Below are 22,228 nucleotides of genomic sequence, written 5' to 3'. Positions count from 1 at the left end.
ATGGATCTGATTAAGTAGAAAAGTGGTGGAAGTCTTGTTTGTGGAGACTGCAATGACCAGCATGCACTGGTGTGATCTTCGTTCCGGTAAGGTATTGCAGTTTTAGGTGATTCAACATAGGATTGAGAGCTCTGTCGGAAAGGTGGAGAGATGGAAGGTAATTACCACTACCAGGGGAAAACCAAGCTAGAGGCATGTCCCCGGTTCCGGAACGTGACTGCCTCGGCAGCAAGAGATAACTGCGGGTAGCGTGGAAACTAGCACAGAAACTTGAGAGGCAAAGAGAAAACAAACGGGGAAGGTGGCGTTCCGAGGAGCAGAACCGAAGGACAGCAGGGAAGGGGAAGACAAAGGATAGGAGGGAAGGAAACTAGGAAAGTAGCACTCGTACAGTGTGTAAACCCGAAAGCAATGAGGGTTGCAACACGCTGTTGAAAACTGCCGACGCGTGTAAATACACGTCACAATCAGGAAGTAAAAACACTAGAATGCTGCACCCGCTTCTGCCGTGTAGCAATACGGCTCAACCCTTCCTCCATTGATTCCATAACTTCCAGGGTCTGCGGATCATGACAGTATGACCCCTCTTTAAAGACACCCCACCCGGCTTTCCCGGATTACACCTATGGAATTGGTGTAGGAGACGAGGTGCCTTAAGGTTCCTTGCGGGATCCCAGGATCTCTCTGACCATGGAAACCCCTTCCATAGGATGAGGTATTGGAGCACTCAATTTCTGTACCTTGAGTCGAGTATACGTGATACTTCATACTCCTTATTAGGGTCAGTGTAGGGAAGTGTCCTTCTGATTTGTCTGTTGTGGGGATCCGGTCTATATTCCTTCAAGAGGGAAGAATGGAATACAGGATGGATTCTTCTTAGGGAATGCGGTAGAGACAACTTAAATGCCACTGGATTTATCTGCTGGTCAATGGAAAAAGGTCCAATGAATCTTGGAGCGAACTTCCCAGGGTGTACCCATCTGGTTAAGTACTTAGTTGACAACCAAACCTTTGTCCCAGCTTGCCATTTTGGATTCGGTCTTCTTTTCTTGTCAGCCCACTTCTTGTATTCTTGACGACTGGACAGTAGGATCTCCTGGGCTTTTTTGTGACTGTCCTTTAAGGTGTTTAGTAGCTGATCGATCGTAGGTTGATTAGTGGGCTGAATAGTAGAAAAAGGTAGATATCTGGGATTGTATCCATAAGTACATCTAAAAGGACTCACACCAATCGCGGAGTGTGTTGTATTGTTGTAGGTGAATTCTGCAATCGGCAAGAGATTTTTCCAATTGTCTTGAGCTTGATTGCAGAAACACCTGAGATATTGTTTGAGGGTTGCGTTGAGGCGCTCAGTCTGTCCGTTGCTCTCCGGGTGAAATCCGGATGACATAGCTCTTTGTATTTGCAATTGTTAGCAAAGCGAGGACCAAAATTTTGATGTGAACTGTGATCCCCTGTCGGATACGACGGTGATTGGTAGACCATGAAGACGCACAATATCCTTTAGAAACACCTCTGCTATAACTGAAGCAGTAGGGGTACCGGTCAGTGAGGAAAAGTGGGCCAACTTGCTGAATGAGTCTACCACTACCATAATGGCAGTGTGACCTTGAGAGTGGGGGAGTTCTACTATAAAGTCCATTGACAAATGTTGCCAAGGCCCTGCCGGAGGTGTATCTTGCTGGAGGAACCTAAGTGGTTTAGGTGTGTTGTATTTACTCCTGGCACATGTAGGGCAGGAGGATACGTATGCCTTTGTATCTTTAGTCATTGTAGGCCACCAAAAGTGGCATTTGGTTAGCTCTAATGTGGCTGTTTGTCCCTTGTGTCCAGCCCAGGACAAAGCTTCTGTTTGGAGTTTCTTAACCGGTACTTAGAGTTGGTCGTCCTTGAACCAGTAATTCCCCTTCTTGAGCAAGGAGGGATTCTTGAATGAAACTGCTCTTTGGGCCTCTAATACTTCCTGTAGAAAGGAGTTGACCACTCCTATGAATCTTTTCCCGGATAACATTAGTTCATGCCCTGTGTACTTCCCTGATTCTTCGCCTTGACTCCTAGAGAGAGCGTCTGCTAACTGATTCTCTCTTCCTGGTAGATAAGTGAGTTCAAAGTCAAATTGAGAAAAGAAATATGCCCATCTGGCATGGCGGGAATTGCGGCATTCCATCTGCTGTAAAACACTGAGGTTTCTGTGGTCTGTGCAAACTATGAACGGATGCCTGGCCCCTTGTAGTAGATGTCTCCACTCTTCGAAAGCTTGCTGGATGGCCAGGAGTTCCTTTTCAAGAACTGAATAGTTCTTTTCACTTGAGGTGAGAGTCCTGGAGTAATAGGCACTAGGATGTTCCAGCAGGTCTTCTTTCTTTTGTAAAAGTGCCGCCCATATAGCTCCATAGGAAGAATCAGTTTCCACTATAAAGGGTAACAATTAGTCTGGTTGTCGCAAGATTGGTGCGGTTACGAATGCTTCTTTTAGTTGCCTAAATGCCTCTTCGACTTTCTGGTTCCAGTCAAATTTTGTTTCCTTCTTAAGGAGAGCGGTAATGGGCAAAACTATATTGGAGAAATTCGTAATGAATTTACGATAAAAGTTTGCCAATCCCAGGAACTTTTGAATATCTTTGATGGATCTGGGAGTAGGCCAATTTGTAATGGCTTCAGTTTTGCGCGGATCCATCTCCAGACGCCCTTCGGATAACAGGAAGGCTAGATAGGGAACAGTTGAGACTTCAAAAAGGCATTTCTCCGGTTTAGCAAATAGCTGATGTTGACAGAGCCTTTGTGTCACGATCCCTCATCATGTGGTCCCCAAGGCACTCCCCCATCCCCCGTCTCGCCCTTCCCTCTCTTCCCCCCTTCTCCGGGACTCACGTGGGCTCTCACACGCCTTGCGAGCGCACCCGTGCCTGGTCCGTAACAGGACGGCTGTCAGGTTACGGCCGTTACTTCATTGGCAATTACCTTGGCGCCTAGGATCGCGAAGGGCTAGCACTGAGCTTCCGCGTCGCGGGACTGTAAGGTCACGTGATGCTCTTTCCCGATCACGTGACCCAGCCGCGCATCACGTGACCAGAAGCGCGAGTACTTAAACCCGGAAACCCAGGTACTCGTTGCTTCACAGCTGTGCTCAGCATCCTGTTTGGCGTTACGTACCTTTGGATCACCTTTGGATCACCTTTGGATCGCTCACGGAATCGACCCGGCTTGCTCTACTGGACTCTTCTTTGATCTACCCCTTTGGATTTGTTTGCACAGTGATATACGGCTCTTGACCACAGACTGTTATTGGACTGCCTCCTGGATCACCCTCTTGCACCTTGGCTCTTTGGACTTCTTGCCTCATAGCTCCACAGCTCCTGCTAACAAGCGAACAACTGAGGACTACTCCTCTTGGGGTACTTCCGTCCACGTGGGTCCCGGTCCTCTCCACTAGGTTCACTACCTCTTCCTTGACCCTGATTGGTAAGACCTTTCCGTTTTTCCTAAACACTGTGGTTACTGTTTGTTACTTGGTACTTAATCCGCATTTTCTTGCAGCAGCGTGGGGTCCCAGAGGTTCACGGTCCCGGACTTGAACATCTTCGCCTGTGGCCTCAACGGCTGCACAGAGAGTGGCTTTAGGTTCTCTCTGTGCGGCATTTGGGGACGGAGGCCTCTTCTGCCTACACGACACTCAAGTCACAACACTTTGGAGTACTTCTTTTACATGCTCACGGTGACTTTCAAGGGTGTCGGAATATATCAGGATATCATCTAAATATACCAACACTGAAGTGAATAGTAGGTCAGAAAAGACTTTGTCCATAAATCTTAGGAACTGGGACGGAGCGTTTACAAACCCGAAGGGCAATACTCGGTACTCGTAATGGCCTAATGATGTTCTGAACGCTGTTTTCCACTCGTCCCCTCTCTGAATCCGGAGCAAATGGTAAGCTCCTCTGAGGTCGAGTTTAGTAAACCATTTTGCTCCCTGTACAGCCTCCATGATGTCCTTCATAAGGGGCATAGGGTACCTGTCTCTGATTGTCTGACTGTTCAGTCCCCAGAAATCAATGCGAGTCGGAGCTCGGATGTTTCTTTTTTGGATATGAAGAACAATGAGGCCCCAGCTGGAGAGACCAACTCTTGGATAAGGCCGTTCTTTAGATTTGTGGAAAGATATTCTCTTAAGGCTTCCTTTTCTGGGAGGGATAAAGGGAACATTCTCCCAAATGGAACTACTGGTCCTGGTAGTAGTTCAATCTTGCAGTCTTCTGGTCTGTGAGGCGGTAAAGGTGTCATGAGCACTACTCCCGAGGAGCCAGGACTGGCCCAGCGCCCCCGGAAGCAGACCCTTCTTCCACATCTCCAGACCCAGCAGACCCCTACAGGGGCCCTTTGGACCGTGTCCTGGCACCTTTGGCGCCAGGCTCATAAAGGACTTCAGTCCCGGCGCCATAGGCGCCGGGCTCATATTGATAAACTGTGTAATAATGCTTGGGTGGATTTACCTGAGGCAGACCATGCTGCATACTTACTAGAACAATCCAGTCTGGCTGAAGTCCCCAGCCATCAGGGCTGGGAGGAACTATTTTCTCTATTCAGGAACTCTTTTCTTACCTGGGTGGGGCCAGTGGAAGAACACACACCTGAAGCACTTCTCTGCTATTTAAACCACGCCCGATGGAATACACATGCTTAGCGTTATTCTGCATCAGCAGCAGGACGCTCACCGAGTCGGCTCCTGCATCTTGGCTCCTGACACGCCCGTCAGCACCCGGAACACCTGCAAACAGACAAGAAAAGAGAAGGCGAGCATTAGAAATTACTTACCGGAATCCGGCCTCAGCAATCCTACCTCCGACGATCCTGCAAAGGAAAGGTACAAGATTAGCAGCGCTCTCAAACGCTTGCAGCCGCGCTGCCTTGCCTTACCCATCCGTGGCCTCGCCGAACTCCACCGCGGCCACGACGCCGGCAGCATCTCGGCACATGAAAAACAGAAAAAGACAGTCATTAGAGGTGCCTGCTCTAAAGCGGCCACATTTTTTCCACTTACTTACGTGCCTCATCACGCGCGACAGCGGCTGTGTCGCCGGCAGCATCTCGGCACCTGTAAGCAGAAAAAGACAATCATTAGAAGTAAGCAGTCACTTTTCTTTCACTTACCTTCCTCCACCGCGGCTACGACGCCAGCTACATCCCAGCACCTGCATAAGAGGAATACATGGTGAGCACTAACTAAGCACGGAGAACAAATACTCACCAAGAGACTTACCAGCTTTAGGTTTCTGGGCCCCGGCTCCTGTGGAGAAAAGACACCCATACTTACGGCTACCGTAGGAGAGACGAAGGACACAGTGTCCGCAACTATTTCCCATCCAGTGACGTAACTGGATTCTACGCACCCCTGCACCTGAAGCAGGATGGAGAGCTCATCTTTACAATACCTAAGGTGAGAGCTTGCAGAAACCAAGTTGGGGGTCAAGAAGAGTGAGAAACGGGAGATTGGTGGGAACACATATCCACCCCAGCTGGTAATCAATCCCTTTTCTTCCACCTGCAGAAAACTTACTCTACAAGCCAGGCAATCCAAATTCGGAGGCCCCGTCCAGAGCATCTTCCGGGCCCTGCGCCTCACGATAGAAGAAACGGTAGCAGTCCAGTTCGGGTCAGCGTCTCTGTGGGAATCAGTGAGCGTTACAAAAGGTCGAGGTTGAACATCCCTAAACACATCCTCGAATTCTTGATAAGCCAGAGGTATTCTGTTTATGATACTTATTTGTAGTGCTTCACCGTGATGGGTTTGTACTTCCTTAAAAACTAGACAGGACTGGAAACAGTATTTAGACCTGAATTCCACCTTGTTGGTCTCCCAGTCTATGTTTGGGTTATGTCTCCTGAGCCAGGGGATCCCTAATATTACAGGGAAGTGAGCCGCGCGGATCAAATCAAATTTAAGATCTTCCTGGTGTATGTCCATCTTCACCTTGATTTCTAGGGTTTCTTGTGTGATAGGACCTGAAGTTAGAGGCGTGCCATCTACGCCTTCTACAGGCACTGGTAGACACTTCTTTCTTCCGGGAATCAGGTGTTGTTTAGCCCACTTATCGTCCATGAAATTACCTGCCGCGCCACAATCCAGCATGGCAAGACACTCCACTTTGTGGCCTTTTTCCCATTCCAATACCACTCTAAACATCATTAAATGATGAGAGGTGTCTTGTGGATTGGAGACACAGGGATGTATGGCTGAAACCTCTCCCTTGTTCCTGTTCAGGGACGGGGTTGCTCGTTTCCCGATCTCCTGGGCGGTATTTCCAGACAGTCCAGTAGGAGATGCTTCTCTGAGCCACAATACATGCATAGGTTCAAATCTTTCCGACGTTTTCTTTCTGCTGAAGTCAAAGGACCTCTGGTTATTCCTATTTGCATAGGTTCATCTGTATGGAGTACTAGTGCGCTCTTCTCTGAGGACACAGGGAGATTAGGAGGTACCGGAGTGAAAGGTCGGGTCTTTCGTTTTTCAGCTCTCCTTTCTGACAACCTGAACTCAATCTGTAGGGCTAGAGAGACCAAATCCTGGAAAGTAGTAGGTCTGGCAGTTCTAGCCAACTCATCCTTTATATCTTCATGGAGCCCTCTCCTGAAAAGGGTTTGTTTAGCGGAATCAGGCCATCCTGTCTCGAGGGCTATTCTTTGGAAATTAGACACATAAGTCTGAACATCTGAAGAACCCTGTCTGGTGTCAAGAAGAGTCTCATAAAATGTGTACAACACTTCAGGGCTTTTGAACCGGGCTCGGAAACGTTGCACAAACAAGCCGTAGTCGTTGAGTACTGGGTCTGAATTAGTAACCAGCGGAGTAGCCCAAGCCAGCGCGTTTCCCACTAGATTGGAAATGAGGAAACGACTTTGTTCCTGTCGGGCTCATAGGTTATTTGGCGGAAAGTGTAATAAATGGTGCAAGAGTCTAAGAACTCCTTTATTCACTTGGGGTTACCATCGTACTTTCCGCAAGGCAGAGACAATGGAGGTAAGTCTCCTCGACCCTCGTCTCTCCGTTGTACTTGTTACCTTAAGTTAGCATTGTCTGCCTTTAGAGCAGCGTTGTCGGTTTTCAATGGTTGCACTTCTAGATTGATGCCTTGTATCGCATTGACGAGTTCTTGGTATTGCTCTAGGCTAACCATCCTATGGCGTTGCAATCTCTCACAATTTACTTGATTATCCCTTTCACCCGCCTCCTCCTTCTACTCACCTGAATGTCCTTCTTCGGATGATTCGTCCGTGGGAATGTCTCTTCTTTCTCTCCAAGCTGTAGCAGGCTTTTTATTGAGAAATTTAGGAAGGGCTTGTCCAGAGGCCACCTTTGCCTTTTGCAATTGCTGGTCAGTGGGGACCTCCAGGGAGACCACCCCACAAGCAGGGAAAAGCTTTGCGGAAAAACCCTGTTATTTGTAGAACGATGTTGTTGAGTCCAGAGGTCACTTGAATGGATCCGATTAAGTAGAAAAGTGGTAGAAGTCTTGTTTGTGGAGACTGCAGTGACCAGCATGCACTGCAGTGATCTTTGTTCCAGTAAGGTATTGCGGTTTTAGGTGATTCAACATAGGATTGAGAGCTCCGTCGGAAAGGCAGAGAGATGGAAGGTAAGTACCACTACCAGGGGAAAACCAAGCTACAGGCACGTCCCCGGTTCCGGAACGTGACTGCTTCGGCAGCAAGAGATAACCGCGGGTAGCACGGAAACTAGCTTGGAAACTTGAGAGGCAAAGAGAAAACAAACGGGGAAGGAGGCGTTCCGAGGAGCGGAACCGAAGGACAGCAGGGAAGGGGAAGACACAGGAGAGGAGGGAAGGAAACTAGGAAAGGGGCACGAGAGTACAAGGAGTAGCACTCGAACAGCGTGTAAACCCGAAAGCAATGAGGGTTGCAACGCGCTGTCGAAAACTGCCGACGCATGTAAATGCATGTCACAATCAGGAAGTAAAAACACTGGAATGCTGCACCCGCTTCTGCCGTGTAGCAATACGGCTCAACCCTTCCTCCATTGATTCCATAACTTCCAGGGTCTGCTGATCATGACACCGTGAGCCACGCGGGACTGCTGGACTGGAAGAAGTTGCGGGCAGTAACGGGCACCAGCTGACCACCGCCGCATGGCTCAGGGTCCTCCTTCCCTTCTGCCCAGTCCTTCGGCCTGCGAGGATTGCGTGCTGGAGAATCCTCCTCACTCCGCTTGAAAACGCCTGTGCCGAAAGAATAATCTGCACCTGGGCCATCCGTTGACTGCTAATAAGCTGGCTACAATCACTGTAAACTGGCAACACGCACGAACGTGCGAAACTACCACCTTGTCCTGGGTGCTGCTGGGAATTCAACAGGCTGTTTCAGACCAGATAGCTTGTTTTTACTGCAAACCATATTTTACTTGGCAAACTGCAAGACCCCACTTCTGCCCCAGCCCCTATTCCTGACAGGATGACTGGGAAATGTAGTTCTATGGAAAAGGAAAGCCCCAAGCTCAATTCATTCAAGGGCAATAGTGTCTTCACTGAGACAATGACGGAAACACATAAGGTAGTGACCTACCTAGTATTTTTTCGCAAGTGTATATGCATATTTATAAGCCCCAAATAATACCAATAGTAACCGCTGGGCACATGAGCGTTGTCTGCATACGTGTCTTGGATTCTAGCCTATAAATGAAGTAATTAGTGCACATAAAAAGTCAATTTGATCGGAGCTGTATATCAAACAATTCCAATCCATGCATAAGTGAAGAAGCAGATTATTGTGCACCCCTAAATATATTCAATACAGAGTGATACAGTACATGCCATTATCACATTTTAAAAGTAGTGTGGGAGAATCGTCAATCATGTAATCAAGATTAAATTTGCATTATCGAGTAATTATTGTGATTAATTAGCACTGCAAAATAGTGTTTAGAATATAAATGTAGACACTATGTACAGTGCTGGTTATTTCACTGGCATGATCATATAATTAGTTAATCCATATGCAGGATAGCTTGGTGACATGTCTTACAATCATAATCACTTAGTATAGTGCTGCACACATTGCTTTGTCAGAGTCTATGCGCTTCCTATTTCATTCCAGTAGCTTAAAGGAATGCTCTATACTTTGCTGTGTTGAAGCTCTTAGACGCTCTATCAATTTATGTGCAAAGAATTGTTAAACTATTAATCTTGGGAAGACTAAAGTGATTGCTTTGAATTGTGGTAGAAGACAGAAAAAATGATTAAGATGGTACCTTGACAGTGTACAATTGTAGGTGGTCCATCAGTATATTTACTTGTGTGTGATCATAGAAAATCAGAATAACAGTGAGGCCTATCTATTGACATTGGAAAAGAAATTGCATAAATCTCATAAGCAATTATCTTCCAAACAAAGTTTGGTAAATTTTCAATAACCCCAGCTCTTACATATTATCAACAAAAAGTTGTCCCTGTTTTATTATACGGATCGGAAACCAAAGCAATCATGTCAGAGAGAATTTGGCGAAGGTTTGAAGGCAAATTTTGGCGACGCATTCTTATGCTCCCTAAATGTGTACCTATGGTGTGGATGCAATTTGAATTGGGTCTTATATCTTTGTATGCAAGATATGTGTGGCATTTGATTGCCTTGTTCAGGAAGTGTCTTGTAGACCCTGATTCTAACATGTTGATAAGTACTCTTTCAAAGTATGTGTTTTCTTCACAAGATGAGTTTATTAGAAAGTGGAAATCAGTAATCATTGATGTTCTAGCAGAAATGTATATTTCAATTGAGGTACTCGTGGTGAATCCCACCCGAGTAAAACCAAATTGCTTCAAAGTGATTGGATTAAGACTAGAGAGGAATGCTAAAAATACCAAATCTTTAAAAACAACCCTTACCAACATAAGAAATGTAATGTCCCTGGATCATATGAGTAAATACTCATCTCCATCACATAGAGCAGACATTTTACGCCTGAGATTTAACATACGTTCTACTAAAGAGATCCAGGCAAGACGCAAATTAATTTCCCAACAAGAAAATGTATGTCAATTTTGTAAAACGTCAGGACAGATCGAAACTTTGCGTCATTTGGTGGTTGAATGTGAATCACTAAAACAATCTTGTATATCCTAACTGAAAAAATCTCTACAAGAATATGAACAAATGACTCCTGGCCACTTGTGGCATATCATGTTTAGTGAAACTTCAACGTCAGTGAGGATTAGTGCTATTGGTTTCTTGAGCGCATTGCAATTGAAGGAAACCAAATCAAATTGAGAATGGGTTTTGGGAACCCGGAACGTTTTTATCTTGAATCTAACTTGGAATATGAGTTATAGTATGTTTATGCCAAGATGAACAAATATAATTGTGATAGTAAATTGATGTTTTATGTCAGATAATAACCTGCTAAATGAATTCAAGCACCAATTGGTTAAATGTACAGTGCATACATATGGGATGAAGAATATGTTGATTTTATGAGCTATTTGTATGATGTTATACTTTCATTTTTGACAATATTGTCTTTTATTGAAACATTTGAATATTTTAGTTTTTGTAAAATGATATTGTAAAGTTGATTAAATTCAACTAAAACAATACAAAAATATATTTAAAAAAATAATTCTCAATGGCTGAGGTGTTTGACATCATGGTTGTTTCTAGGCTTCTCTGTCCCATCTACCATTGTATATTGTCACTCATATTGCATATTGGTTGTTTTATTGATTGTCACTCAATGGGCAAGTTTATTGTGCCTGTGTTGCTTGACATGATGTCACATGGGTGGAATTTTACAAGTAGCAAAAGAGGTAAAGTTCTTCATTCAGGCCATTTGGAGAGATGGTAACTATGTGCCGCCATTACCACATGGCACCATAGATGTATTTCACAAGACGTTATTGAAAGACTTGAGTAAAATAACGTACAAAACTCTGCAACACAGGAATTGGACCAAAAGGGATCTTTCCATTATTAGGAACCTCCATGAGGATAACATCGTCATCTACTCCTGAGGTTATCCTGGCGGTTAACAAAAAGTTATCAGCCAAATATAGGGTATCTACTACTGACCCTGAATTTTGTTTAAACATCCAACTCTAGAGAGTCTTGTTGTTCAAGCAGCCACTACATCAGGCAGTAGATCGGCATACCCTACTGTTCCACAGGACAGGGATGACAAAAGATACAACTCTCTGGCTAAGAAAGTTTTTTCTGCATGTAGCATGGCGTTGAAATCTATTAACGCTACTTGGACGCTCGCAAGGTTCAGCCATACACTTTGGGAGTGTGCTTCATCAGCGGCTGACTGCCTCCCAGAGGGAGAAGATAGGGAAGCGTTTCTAAACATCATTAAGGATGGTAAAGACGCAATATGCGAATCCCTTCAAACTGGCATTGATTCTGCTGACAGCATCAGTAGGACCATGGCGGCAAGTACTACAACCCGCAGATTTGCGTGGTTGCGAAAGTCTGGGTTTGCTCCAGGTGTACAAGCCAGATTTTTAAATATGCCCTTTGATGGCTCTTCTTTGTTTGGTAAGAAGGCGGATGACAGTCTAGAAAAGCTACAGACATCCAAAGCAGCAGCAAAATCCCTGGGAGCTGCAATCCGTCAAACGCCATATCGATCCTCAGGAACCTCTTGGAGAGGTAAGTCCTTTCGCTTTTATTCTGCATTCGGAAAAGGCAGAGGACAGTCGGTTCAAAGAGGTCAAAAAAGATTCACCCGAGGTGGACGGGGTAAAAATACAAAAGCCGTAGCAGCAGGTGCCTCTTTACCCTCGGCACCTGCATCAGCCGCCTCTAAATCACTCTGAGGACTCTCCTCACAAGACATCAGTAGGGGGCAGGCTAACTCAACATCTGACGGAATGGCAGGCTATTACGTCAGATGCTTGGGCATTGGAGACAGTTGCCCAAGGTTACTGCCTGCCTTTTCTGCGCATTCCTCAGAGTCATCCACTGGGGAACAGCTCTCGGAAAGTTCCAGATCCGCTCCTCTTGCAGGAAATTGTAGACCTGCTGGAGAAAGGTGCCATAGAACCGGTACCTGTAGCGGAGATGAACAAGGGCTGGTACTCCCCCTACTTCTTAATACCGAAGAAGGACGGAGGACTGAGACTTATCTTGGACTTACGAGAATTGAACAAGTTCCTCAGGAAGGACAGGTTCAAGATGGTAACTCTTTCTCAGATCCTTCAGGCCCTCCAGCTCCCGGACTGGCTGGTATCTCTGGACCTTCAGGATGCTTATTTTCATGTGCCAATCCATCTCAAACACAGGAAATACCTGAGGTTCGCAATTGGCGGCTTTCGTTATCAATTTCGAGTTCTGCCATTTGGGCTGACCTCCGCCCGAGGGTCTTCACCAAGCTAATGTCGGTAGTGGCTGCAAGACTAAGGAGGGAAGGGATTCATGTCTACCCCTACCTGGACGATTGGCTGATCAGAGCTGTATCTCAGGAACAAGCTCAGATCCAGCTAGATTATGTCTTCCATTTCCTTCACAAACTGGGCTTCTCCCTCAATTTAAAGAAGTCACAGATGATACCATCACAGAGACTCCAGTTCATTGGAGCGGTCCTGGACACCTCCCTGGGAAACGTCTCGCCACCAGAGGTGAAGGCTCAAGATATTCTGCAGATGGTCACCAAGTTTCAAAATGCCCATTGTCTCCCAGCCTTCGACTTTTTGAGGTTGCTAGGCCTCATGGCATCCTGCATCTTCCTTGTGCCAGAGGCTCGCCTGAGAATGAGATCTCTTCAGTGGGCACTAAGAACTCAGTGGTCGCAATTCTCAGGGAGAATGACAGATCTCCTTCAGGTTCCGGACAAGGTGGCTCGAGACCTTCAGTGGTGGGCCTGCCAGGAGTACATCTTGAAAGGAGAACTGTTTTGGCAACCATGGCCGGAGATAACAGTAGTCACAGATGCCTCACTCACGGGGTGGGGATCCCATGCCAACGACTTGACCATCAGCGGTCGTTGGTCTCCATCGGAGTCCAGACTACATATCAACCTGTTAGAGCTGAGAGCAATCAGACTAGCGCTGAAGGCTTTTCTGCCAGATGTACAAGGGAAAAATGTCCTGATAATGACGGACAACACAGTGGCCATGCACTACCTCAACAAAAGAGGAGGCGTAGGATCACTGCCTCTGTGCAGAGAGGCAATGCAGCTCTGGTTTTGTGCAATCCAAGAAGGAATCTCTCTATCGGCAGTTCACTTAGCTGGAGAGAAAAACTTGACAGCGGACGCTCTGGGCAGGCAGAGTACAGTCTCCCACGAGTGGGCACTAGCTCAGGAAGTCCTTCAACAGATCTTCACCCCACCCTTTGGGGAACCCCTCAAGTGGAACTGTTCGCCACCAGCATCAACAGGAAGTGTGATCAGTTTTGTTCAAGGGAATTTCCCCTGAGAGGAGCTCTAGGAGACGCGTTCGTAGTGGACTGGGAGTTTCCACTTCTGTACGCGTTTCCTCCAGTCCCTGTCATTCCTCAAATGATTAGGAGGTTGAGAAGTTTCCAGAAAGCCATGATCCTAATTGCCCCGGACTGGGCCAGGAGAACGTGGTACCCGGACCTTCTGGACATGTCCATCTGCCCTCCAATTCGTCTTCCACTCAAGGAGAATCTTCTCTCGCAGAAGGGAGGTCAGGTTCTCCATCCAGACATCAGAACCATCAACCTTCACGCTTGGTATCTGAAAGGTTGAGATGCAAGGATTGGGACCTCCCAGATGACGTCATGGAGGAGTTGCTTTCGGCAAGAAGGCCAGCAACAAAGACTTTATACCGCTGCCGTTGGAACAAATTTTGCAGCTGGTGTAGAGAAAAGAATAGCGACCCCTTTTCATGTGGTACACCAACGGTGTTATCTTTTCTACTCTATTTGGCAAATTTGGGCCTTCAGGTTGGCACTATCAAGGGTTATCTCGTAGCGCTGTCAATCTTTAAGCGTACTGCTGAGGAGCCTTCATATTTCAAATTACCCTTAGTAATACAATTTCTGAAGGGATTAACCAATGTCTATCCTCCAAGACCATTCCAAGTTCCCTTATGGGACTTAAATTTAGTCTTAAATTTCCTGATGGGTACTCCTTTTGAACCACTCCTCTCTTGTTCACTAAGGTTTCTCACCCTTAAAACTGTCTTATTAGTGGCATTGACATCTGCTAGGAGGGTGAGCGAATTACAAGCTCTATCTTGTAAACCCCCTCATACAATTTTTCATAAAGACAAAGTTGTTCTACAAGTGAAGCCTAATTTTCTCTCAGGGTGTTCACCAAGTGCCTCGCACCGGTGGCGGCGCAGCTGCGCCGAGAGGGGATCCACGTCTACCCCTACCTGGACGACTGGCTCAACCGAGCAAAGACGAAGGAGCTCGCCGTGGAGCACACGGCAAGGACCGTCCAACTACTCACGGACCTGGGATTCTCCTTAAACTACGCCAAGTCCCACCTGGTGCCTGCGTAAGACGCACTGTTTCTGGGAGCGAAGCTCGACACAGTGTCGCTTCTGGCCTCTCCGTCGGAGGAAAGGACGAAGGCCATCTTGGGCAAGGTGCAGCGGATGCTGGTTGCGGATGCGGCCAGGGTGAGGTCCATCAAGTCCCTCCTCGGAATGATGTCGTCTTGCATTTATCTCATCCGCCTGTGCAGGCTCCGGATGCGCCCGTTGCAGGAGTTCCTGGACGCGCGCTGGATCCAGACGACGGGCAGCTTCGAGGAGAGGATCACACTCGACGAGAGTTTCCGACGAGCGATCCGGTGGTGGGGCACCCGCGCGCATCTGACGGCGGGCATGGACTTCCAGACCCCCGGCCACCAGGAGACAGTGACCACGGATGCCTCCCTGGAAGGGTGGGGAGCGCAAACCGAAAATCTGCACGCGAGAGGCCTTTGGCTTCCGACGGAGAAGTCCCTCCATATCAACGTCCTGGAGCTCCGTGCGGTGTTTTGGGCCCTCAGGTCCTTTCTTCCGTCCCTCAAGGCCAAGGTGGTGAGGACCTTCACCGACAACACCACCACCATGTTCTACATCAGGAAGCAGGGCGGAACCAGGTCCCCAGCCCTGTCCAAGGAGGCGCAGGATCTGTGGCATTGGGCTGTCGCCCAAGGGATGTTTCTGGTGCCGTTTCATCTGGCAGGGATAAAAAACACCATCGCCGACTCGCTCAGCAGAGAGCTGCGCTCGTGCCACGAGTGGGAACTACGACAGGATCTAGTGGACCGCCTCTTCCGACGGTGGGGCACACCCCAGATCGATCTGTTTGCGACGGCGACGAACTCCAAGTGCCGGAGGTTCGCCCGCAGGTTTCCCCAGCCGAGGAGCATGGGCGATGCTTTCTCGTTCCCCTGGGAGGGCCTGTTTCTATACGCGTTCCCTCCATTGCCATTGCTGATCCGGCTCATCAACCAGCTCAAGAGGTCACGGTGCAGGATGATCCTCGTCGCACCTGCGTGGCTGAGGCAGATATGGTTCCCGGACCTTCTGGACTTGTCAGCGTCCCCGTCAATCAAGCTGCCAGTGGACGCGGATCTTCTCTCGAGGGAAGGAGGCGCCATCCTCCATCACGACCCGAAGTCGCTGAACTTGCAGGCCTGGCTCCTGCAGCGTTAGAGTTTGGAGGATACGACATACCGGCCAAACGCAGAGAGGTTCTTGCAAAGGCCAGGGCGTCCTCAACTCTTAAATGCTATGGACACAAATGGAAGAGGTTCTCTGTCTGGTGCCACGCACAGAAGATTAACCCTCTACGGATTACGGCTCTCCAGGTACTGCCGTACCTTCTGACACTGGCCAAGGCTGGACTGGCGCATGCCTCCATCAAGATTCATCTTGCTGCGATCTCCCGATACACCAGAAGCACGGGGCGGACGTCTTTGTGGTCTGATCGTCTGGTGAAAGAATTCATGAAGGGACTGTTCAGATCGTTCCCGCCGGTGAAGGCTCCGGCCCCGGCGTGGGAGTTCAACGTGGTGCTGACCAAGGTCATGGGACCTCCGTTCGAGCCTCTGCACTCGGCTCCGTTGAAGTTCTTGTCGTGGAAAACGGCGTTTCTTGTGGCCATCACCTCCGCACGAAGAGTGGGAGAGATCCAGGCCCTTTCCTGCAAGCCCCCGTACTTGACTTTTCACGACACGAGGGTAGTGCTCAGGACACACCCCTCCTTCATGCCCAAGGTGCCGTCGGACTTCCACCTCAACGAACCCTTGGTGTTGCCTGTTTTCTTCCCGCCGCCTTCGTCGCCGGCCGAAAGGACTTTGCACTCGCTGGATGTGGCTAGAGCGCTGAAGTTTTACGTGGACCGCACGAAGTGTTTTCGGAAGACGTCACAACTTTTTGTGAACTTTGGACCTGTCAATCAGGGGAAGGCTCTCTCAAAGGCCTCCATTTCCAGATGGCTCTCCGGCTGTATCATGTACTATCATCGGTTGGCAAACCGACCGCTGCCTGGCCGTCCGAGAGCCCATTCCACCAGAGCGATCGCAGCTACCATGGCGTTCCTATCTGGTGTGCCCTTGCTGGACATCTGCAGGGCTGCTACGTGGAGGTCGACGCACACCTTCACGAAATTCTACTGCGTCGATTGGGATTCCAGGGAGGAGTCCAGGGTCGGCCAAGCAGTGCTGCGCAATCTGTTCGCCTAAGGTGAGCCTGGTGAGGAGGTAAGAATTGCTTAATGTTGAGTTTGATGTAATGCTTAATGTTGAGCCTTTGCCACCTCCTGTGGTTGTGCATGTGTGTACTGCTATGTATTCTTTATTCATGAGCATGTGAGTCCATGCCAGACCCCATGCTGGAGAAGGAACAAGTTACTTACCTGTAACTGTTGTTCTCCAGCATGGGTCTGGCATGGATTCACATGCGAACCCTCCCGCCTACCCCTCTGTGGCTCTTCACTTGGTCATACTGCCACTTCACGTGCTACCAAATCTGAAGATGGCTGCCAGAAGCGGGGCTTAGGTAGAGGGCAGTCATTGGCTGTGGTCAGTATGACGCAGAGATCAGTGATTGGTTACTACTACGAAAGGCAGATCAGAAACAAAACTGATACTGATTTTTTCTTTACCGAGAATTCCCAGCCTGACGACGGGGAATATTCATGAGCTTGTGAATCCATGCCAGACCCATGCTGGAGAACAACAGTTACAGGTAAGTAACTTGTTCCTTCTCCAAGCTACCAGAGTCAGGGATCTCGCTTCCACCGATGGATGGGAGTTGCCCTGAGGTTCCATCATAAGATGAAAACTCTGGGGAGGATGGATTGGACATTTTTTAGAAAGTTCCAGAACTGCTGTAAACCACACTTGGGAAGTTCAGAGTGAAGTAATCACCATCAACTAAGCTTCCTCATGATGGGCCTTCGTCAGGGTCCTCCATATCAAAGCAAATGGCGGAAACGTATAGTGAATCCCCTAAGATCAGGGATACAGGAAAGTATTCATGGCTGAGGTGTGTCCCGCAGCTGAAAAACCTTGGAAGCTGTGCATTGAGCCGAGATGTGACTAGGTCCATGTGCAGAGGACCCCACTTGCCGTTCAGCCCTGCAAAGAGGCTCGGATCAAACCTCCCTTGCAGTCGTCGAATAGGAACCTTGAGTCTCAGTCCATCGCCACATTCTAGAGGCCTGGAATGCATTCCGCTGTAACCTTTGGATCCCTCTCGAGGCAATAATGCCAAAAATCCTTCACCATCACCACAAGTAATTTAGATTTCATGCTGCTCAAACGATTCATGACCGACATGGTGTCCATCTTCAACCTAATGCAGCATTTGACCTTGTCTCAGGTTAAAGCATTAATCGCAAAGGTACCTGCCTGGAGCTCAAGGCAATTTATGCGCAAGGAGAGTTCTGCTAAGATCATTTGCCCCAGTAGAAATCAGTCTTCACCAAATCCCAATCAGTTCTACTTACATCTAACTCTGTAATCAAATCTGACATAGAGTCAAAGATGGCTCTGCTGTTCTAGGCTTCCACATGATCAAGCCACCAGTGCAGTTCCACCCTTACTTCCTAAGGTTTGCCTCTGTTCAGCAATCTGCGCACCTCTGCCCTAGTAGTTGAAATCCTTTTCATCAGAAGCTTGAGAACCACCTCCTGGGTGCTCACTGGGAACTCCAGAAATGTAATTTGTATTACTGGGGTGAGCTCAGATTTCTCATCATTTATGAGGAATCCTAGAGTCTGAAGTAGATATATGGCCATGCAGACTTGAACCTGAAAGGAGATCTTTGTCCTTTGACATGAAAATCATGGCATCTAAATAGATGATCAACCTGTTCGTGTGTTCTTGGACGGAGCTAGATATGTGCTTCATCACCTTGGTGAAAGCCCAGGGACCAGAGGAAAGCCTGAATGGCAGGCTTGAAAATCTTGCGGGTCCTGCCCTGACCAAAAGTCTTCCCCACCAAGCATCGCTTGTCAATGATGGCACCCTGTGGCTTAAGCAAATAGCGTGACACTGCGCTCACAAGCACTATCACAAAAGAAACACAGTATAATGATCTTTATCTGTGCAGCTGTTTGAGCAGAAAAGAAAGAGGATGGAATACGCTGATAAATTATGGCAGATGTTCAGGCATTAATGGAATTAACTCATGTAACATGGGCTGGTCTAGTGCTGTTTTCAATTTCTCCTAATTTTCGAAAGTGTAGGAACTGTTTTTATTCCTCTTGAGTTTAATTGTATGTGCCGCTGGAGCTTCTGGTTAGCAAGTAAAGGAAAAGAGAGAAGCATAATGCTTGCCTCTTGTCTTGACATTGAATCTTTGTATCAGCACCATCATCTGATTTTATGTTTGTGCAAATGGCATTTTTTCCAGTTGCCTACAGCAGCCAAACATGGTCAGGACTTGCTCTTATTACCCTCACCAGTCTGGAAATCCATCCCCCAACTACACTGCCTTGTCTTTGCTTGGGCCTGGTTTGTATTGTGTATCAAGCTCCAAAAAAAAGCTAATAAACGTAATGAAATAACTACTTTTATCTTTAAATCGTATAGCTAATACAAAGCATTGACTGATTCTATATCTGATGTTGCCCTTCATGAAGAACGTTTGATCATGACATGACAGTGAATGCCTTCTAATTTCATTTTTGTTGTTTTTAGCACGTGGAGCAGCTCTAGCTGGCATGGCCGAGTTAAAGGAGGGATGAAGGGCTTCCAGTCATTTATGGTTTCTGATAGTAACATGAATTTCGTTGAATTTGTGGAGCTTTTTAAATCTTTCAGGTAAAGTCTATCAAATATAATTTTGGCACAAAACGTCTTATATTCTTGGAAATGGAAACATGAACTTGTTCTTTTTCTCACAGTGTGAGGAGCCGCAAGGACATAAAAGATCTTTTTGATGTTTATGCTGTGGCTTGTAATCGTTCTGGTTCGGAATCAATTCCACTCTATATGAATCTGACAATTGATGAGAAGACAAATGGACTCCAGCCTGATCTGGGTTAGTTGCATTTATCCAAGACTGTCAAATAAATACCTATTGTATTAAATGTTTTCCAGTTGGTTTTCAAATGTTAGGGATGGAAAATTAGAATGTCTTTGTGTACTAGCCTATCTCCCAGATGCGAGTCCCATGCCCTCATTTATGAATGGAAAAAAAATAGAAGTAATTCAGCAAACAACACCCTGAATTGTTTGCAACGTTTTCATACATGTACATATATTCTGTTCACTTATTTATTTATTTTATTTATTGAACATTTGTAAGGGGGCTTATACGTCAGAAAGTGTTTCCAGGCGCCACAAGACAAAGGGAGAGGGGAACAGAGGAGGATAAATAAGAATAAACGGTCCTACTAGGCATTGTGACATTCGGATCGTACAAGTGCAGCATACAGGAAGTGCAGGGGGGAGCGGTGGGGGAGATTGAGGGGGAAAGTAGGGGAAGGTGGAGGAAGGAGATGTAGGAGGGAGGGGGCCCCCAGGGGCTGGGTAAGTGCTGGAGGGTAAGTGCAGGGGGGAGCCTGGAGGCCAAGTTGCAGGGGACGGGATGAGGGTAACTAGTGCGAGGAGGGGGGGGGGTGACCAGACTCAGTAGTCCAGTCAGGGAAGGGTGCCCAAAGGCAAATGCTGCAAGGGGGTACTGAAGCAGGCTGGTTGAGGGAGGGCCTGGCCCCTGTATGACTCGGAAGGGACCAGGCAGCCAGTCACAGCAGCAGGGGGCCGTTAGCAAGGAAGGGGGGGGGGGGGAGAAAGGAGGGTCTTGAGAAGCCTCTGGAACTTGAGGAGATCTGGCTCAAGTGTGAGAGGGGCAGGGAGGCCATTCCAGGGGGAAGCTCGGGCCGAAGAAAGAGATCTACCCCTCACTCTCTGTTTGGAGAAACGTCTGACCTGCAGAGATTTAGAGCTAGAGGACCAAAGGACTCTAGCAGGGAGGTATTTAGGGAGAGAAAGTTGAATTTAGCGCGGTCCCAGGCCTCAGGAAAGCCTTGTGGATGATGCAATACAAAGTATTTGCAATACCATTTATTTGTGTTCCAAATGTAACGCCTTCTTCAGTCAACCCATAGTGCAAGGTCCTTGTTCCAGCCCTAGGACACCATGTATGAAGATGGGCGGCTGAGTATGTCATTGATGCCTGATTCGTCAGAGGATGGAGTGTGTAATGTTTGATGTTCCCATCATGGTGACGCATTTTCCCCACACTGCCATAGGTATCATTCAGAATGTATTTCTTGTCACTTAAGTTACTCTTTTCTTCTTCTTCAGTCCCACAGTGCTCAGTTTGCATTTTGATCATTGAATATTTAGTCAGTCGGCGCATTATCCATTAAGAGACCTTTTTTTAGCTTCCCTGAAATTGTGTACTTCTGGATACAAATTAACCTTTATTGAAGATATCAACTGTTAGGCAGAAACCTGTGCAGTTCCCTTAGGGACCACTGCAAAAGGCTTAAGACTACAGGTGTTGGCAGTAAACCCAATTGGTAGCAGTCTGTACCACCCAGATTTACTTGGTAGCTGTGGCTGAGCAGCAAGGCTTCTCTCAAGAAGAGTTAGACAGTATATAGAGTATACAAGATAGGTACAAAGATACCGTAGCACAAGCAAACCCTGACCAGAGCTTGGGTAAAAAAGTATACAATTATTTATTTAAAAACACACTTTGTAAAATATACTAACACTAATATGGCAAGCAAGTTCAAAAACAGTCACTATTAATATATATACATCCCTGATTACTTATTGAACAAGTCTTAGTTAAAACACCACTTGTTTTCAGACAGCGGTGAGCGCTTAACCTAAGATGGCACTCCAACAAGTTAGTTAAAAAGGGAGGGAAAAAGGCAGAATTAGGAAGATACGCAATACCAACACTTTGAGGAGAACCAGAGCAAGTCAGAAAAGGCAGAGTCTACTGAGGAGCAAGAAAGTAATAGGCCAGGCCCACTCTTGGAGAGAGCAAGGCGGAATGTGTCCACGATCACACAGTTCTATAGTACTTTACAGAGTCGTTGCAGATAGTTCGAAAAGGGTTGGATCAGTTCAGAAAAAGTTAGTTAGCAGGTCCCAAGTCACCCCAGGATAGAAAGTCAAGGATTTACGGGACACCTTGAACAGTCTGTTGCTGTGTCCCAGGCGGGACACAGTACCTGAAATGGTGAGAAAGCTCCAGCGGAGGCAGTTGTTCCTGGCAGCGGGTGCAAGTCGGTGCTTCGTCCAGGGGAAGAGAAGATCTCGACGTGGAGGAAAGCTGGAGGTCGTTGCACTGCCAGGGAAGAAACCAGCCGCCGAGTTTCCCGGTTAAAAGGTACTGCCCTTTCATTTGCGGTAGTGGGGAAGCGTGGCTATCCGGCCGCCGGGGTGCTTGGCACGGGCGATTCAACCACGAGACGATCTAGGAAGGCGAAAAGGAGGGTGAACTGGTTATCCCCACCAGTTCAGAGGAAGAAGACTCTCCGGGATGAAGATCTTCTCTGTCGTTGGGAAGTGGTGAGACGGTTCAGCCGGGCTCCACCAGTGGTGTCGTCGTTGCAGGTCGGCTCAGCTTCTCCCTCTTCGGATTCTTTGGTCCTGTGGCGACTTCTGAAGTTCCAGTCCCCAAAGCCCTGATTTTATGCAGAAAACCCCCATTCATCAGTCCTAGCTGTCACTCAAACATGCTAAGTGGTGAGCCGGGTGGCTCACCACTGGGCCAATCACACAAGAATGTGACTTGAGTTGCCGAGGCAACTCAGTCCAGGGTGCCTAAAGCCCCCTCCCACACATCCTGTA

General features: G+C 47.6%; 1 protein-coding gene across 6 annotated transcripts in view; it reads left to right on the top strand.

Moving 5' to 3' along the window:
• PLCE1 (phospholipase C epsilon 1) overlaps nt 1–22,228 on the top strand; it is a 3,624,599-nt gene that overhangs the window by 2,192,735 nt on the left and 1,409,636 nt on the right. For all 6 annotated transcript variants that reach the window (XM_069611343.1, XM_069611341.1, XM_069611340.1 and 3 more), the window contains 2 exons: nt 19,112–19,234; nt 19,318–19,454. In XM_069611343.1, the coding sequence (XP_069467444.1) occupies nt 19,112–19,234; nt 19,318–19,454 (260 nt within the window). The remainder of the gene's footprint in view (nt 1–19,111; nt 19,235–19,317; nt 19,455–22,228) is intronic.

This window comes from Ambystoma mexicanum, chromosome 8, assembly GCF_040938575.1.
Source record: "Ambystoma mexicanum isolate Mex_15411 chromosome 8, UKY_AmexF1_1, whole genome shotgun sequence".
NCBI lineage: Eukaryota > Metazoa > Chordata > Amphibia > Caudata > Ambystomatidae > Ambystoma > Ambystoma mexicanum.
Note: the sequence above shows the minus strand (reverse complement) of the source record. Positions and strands in the feature narration are given on the sequence as shown.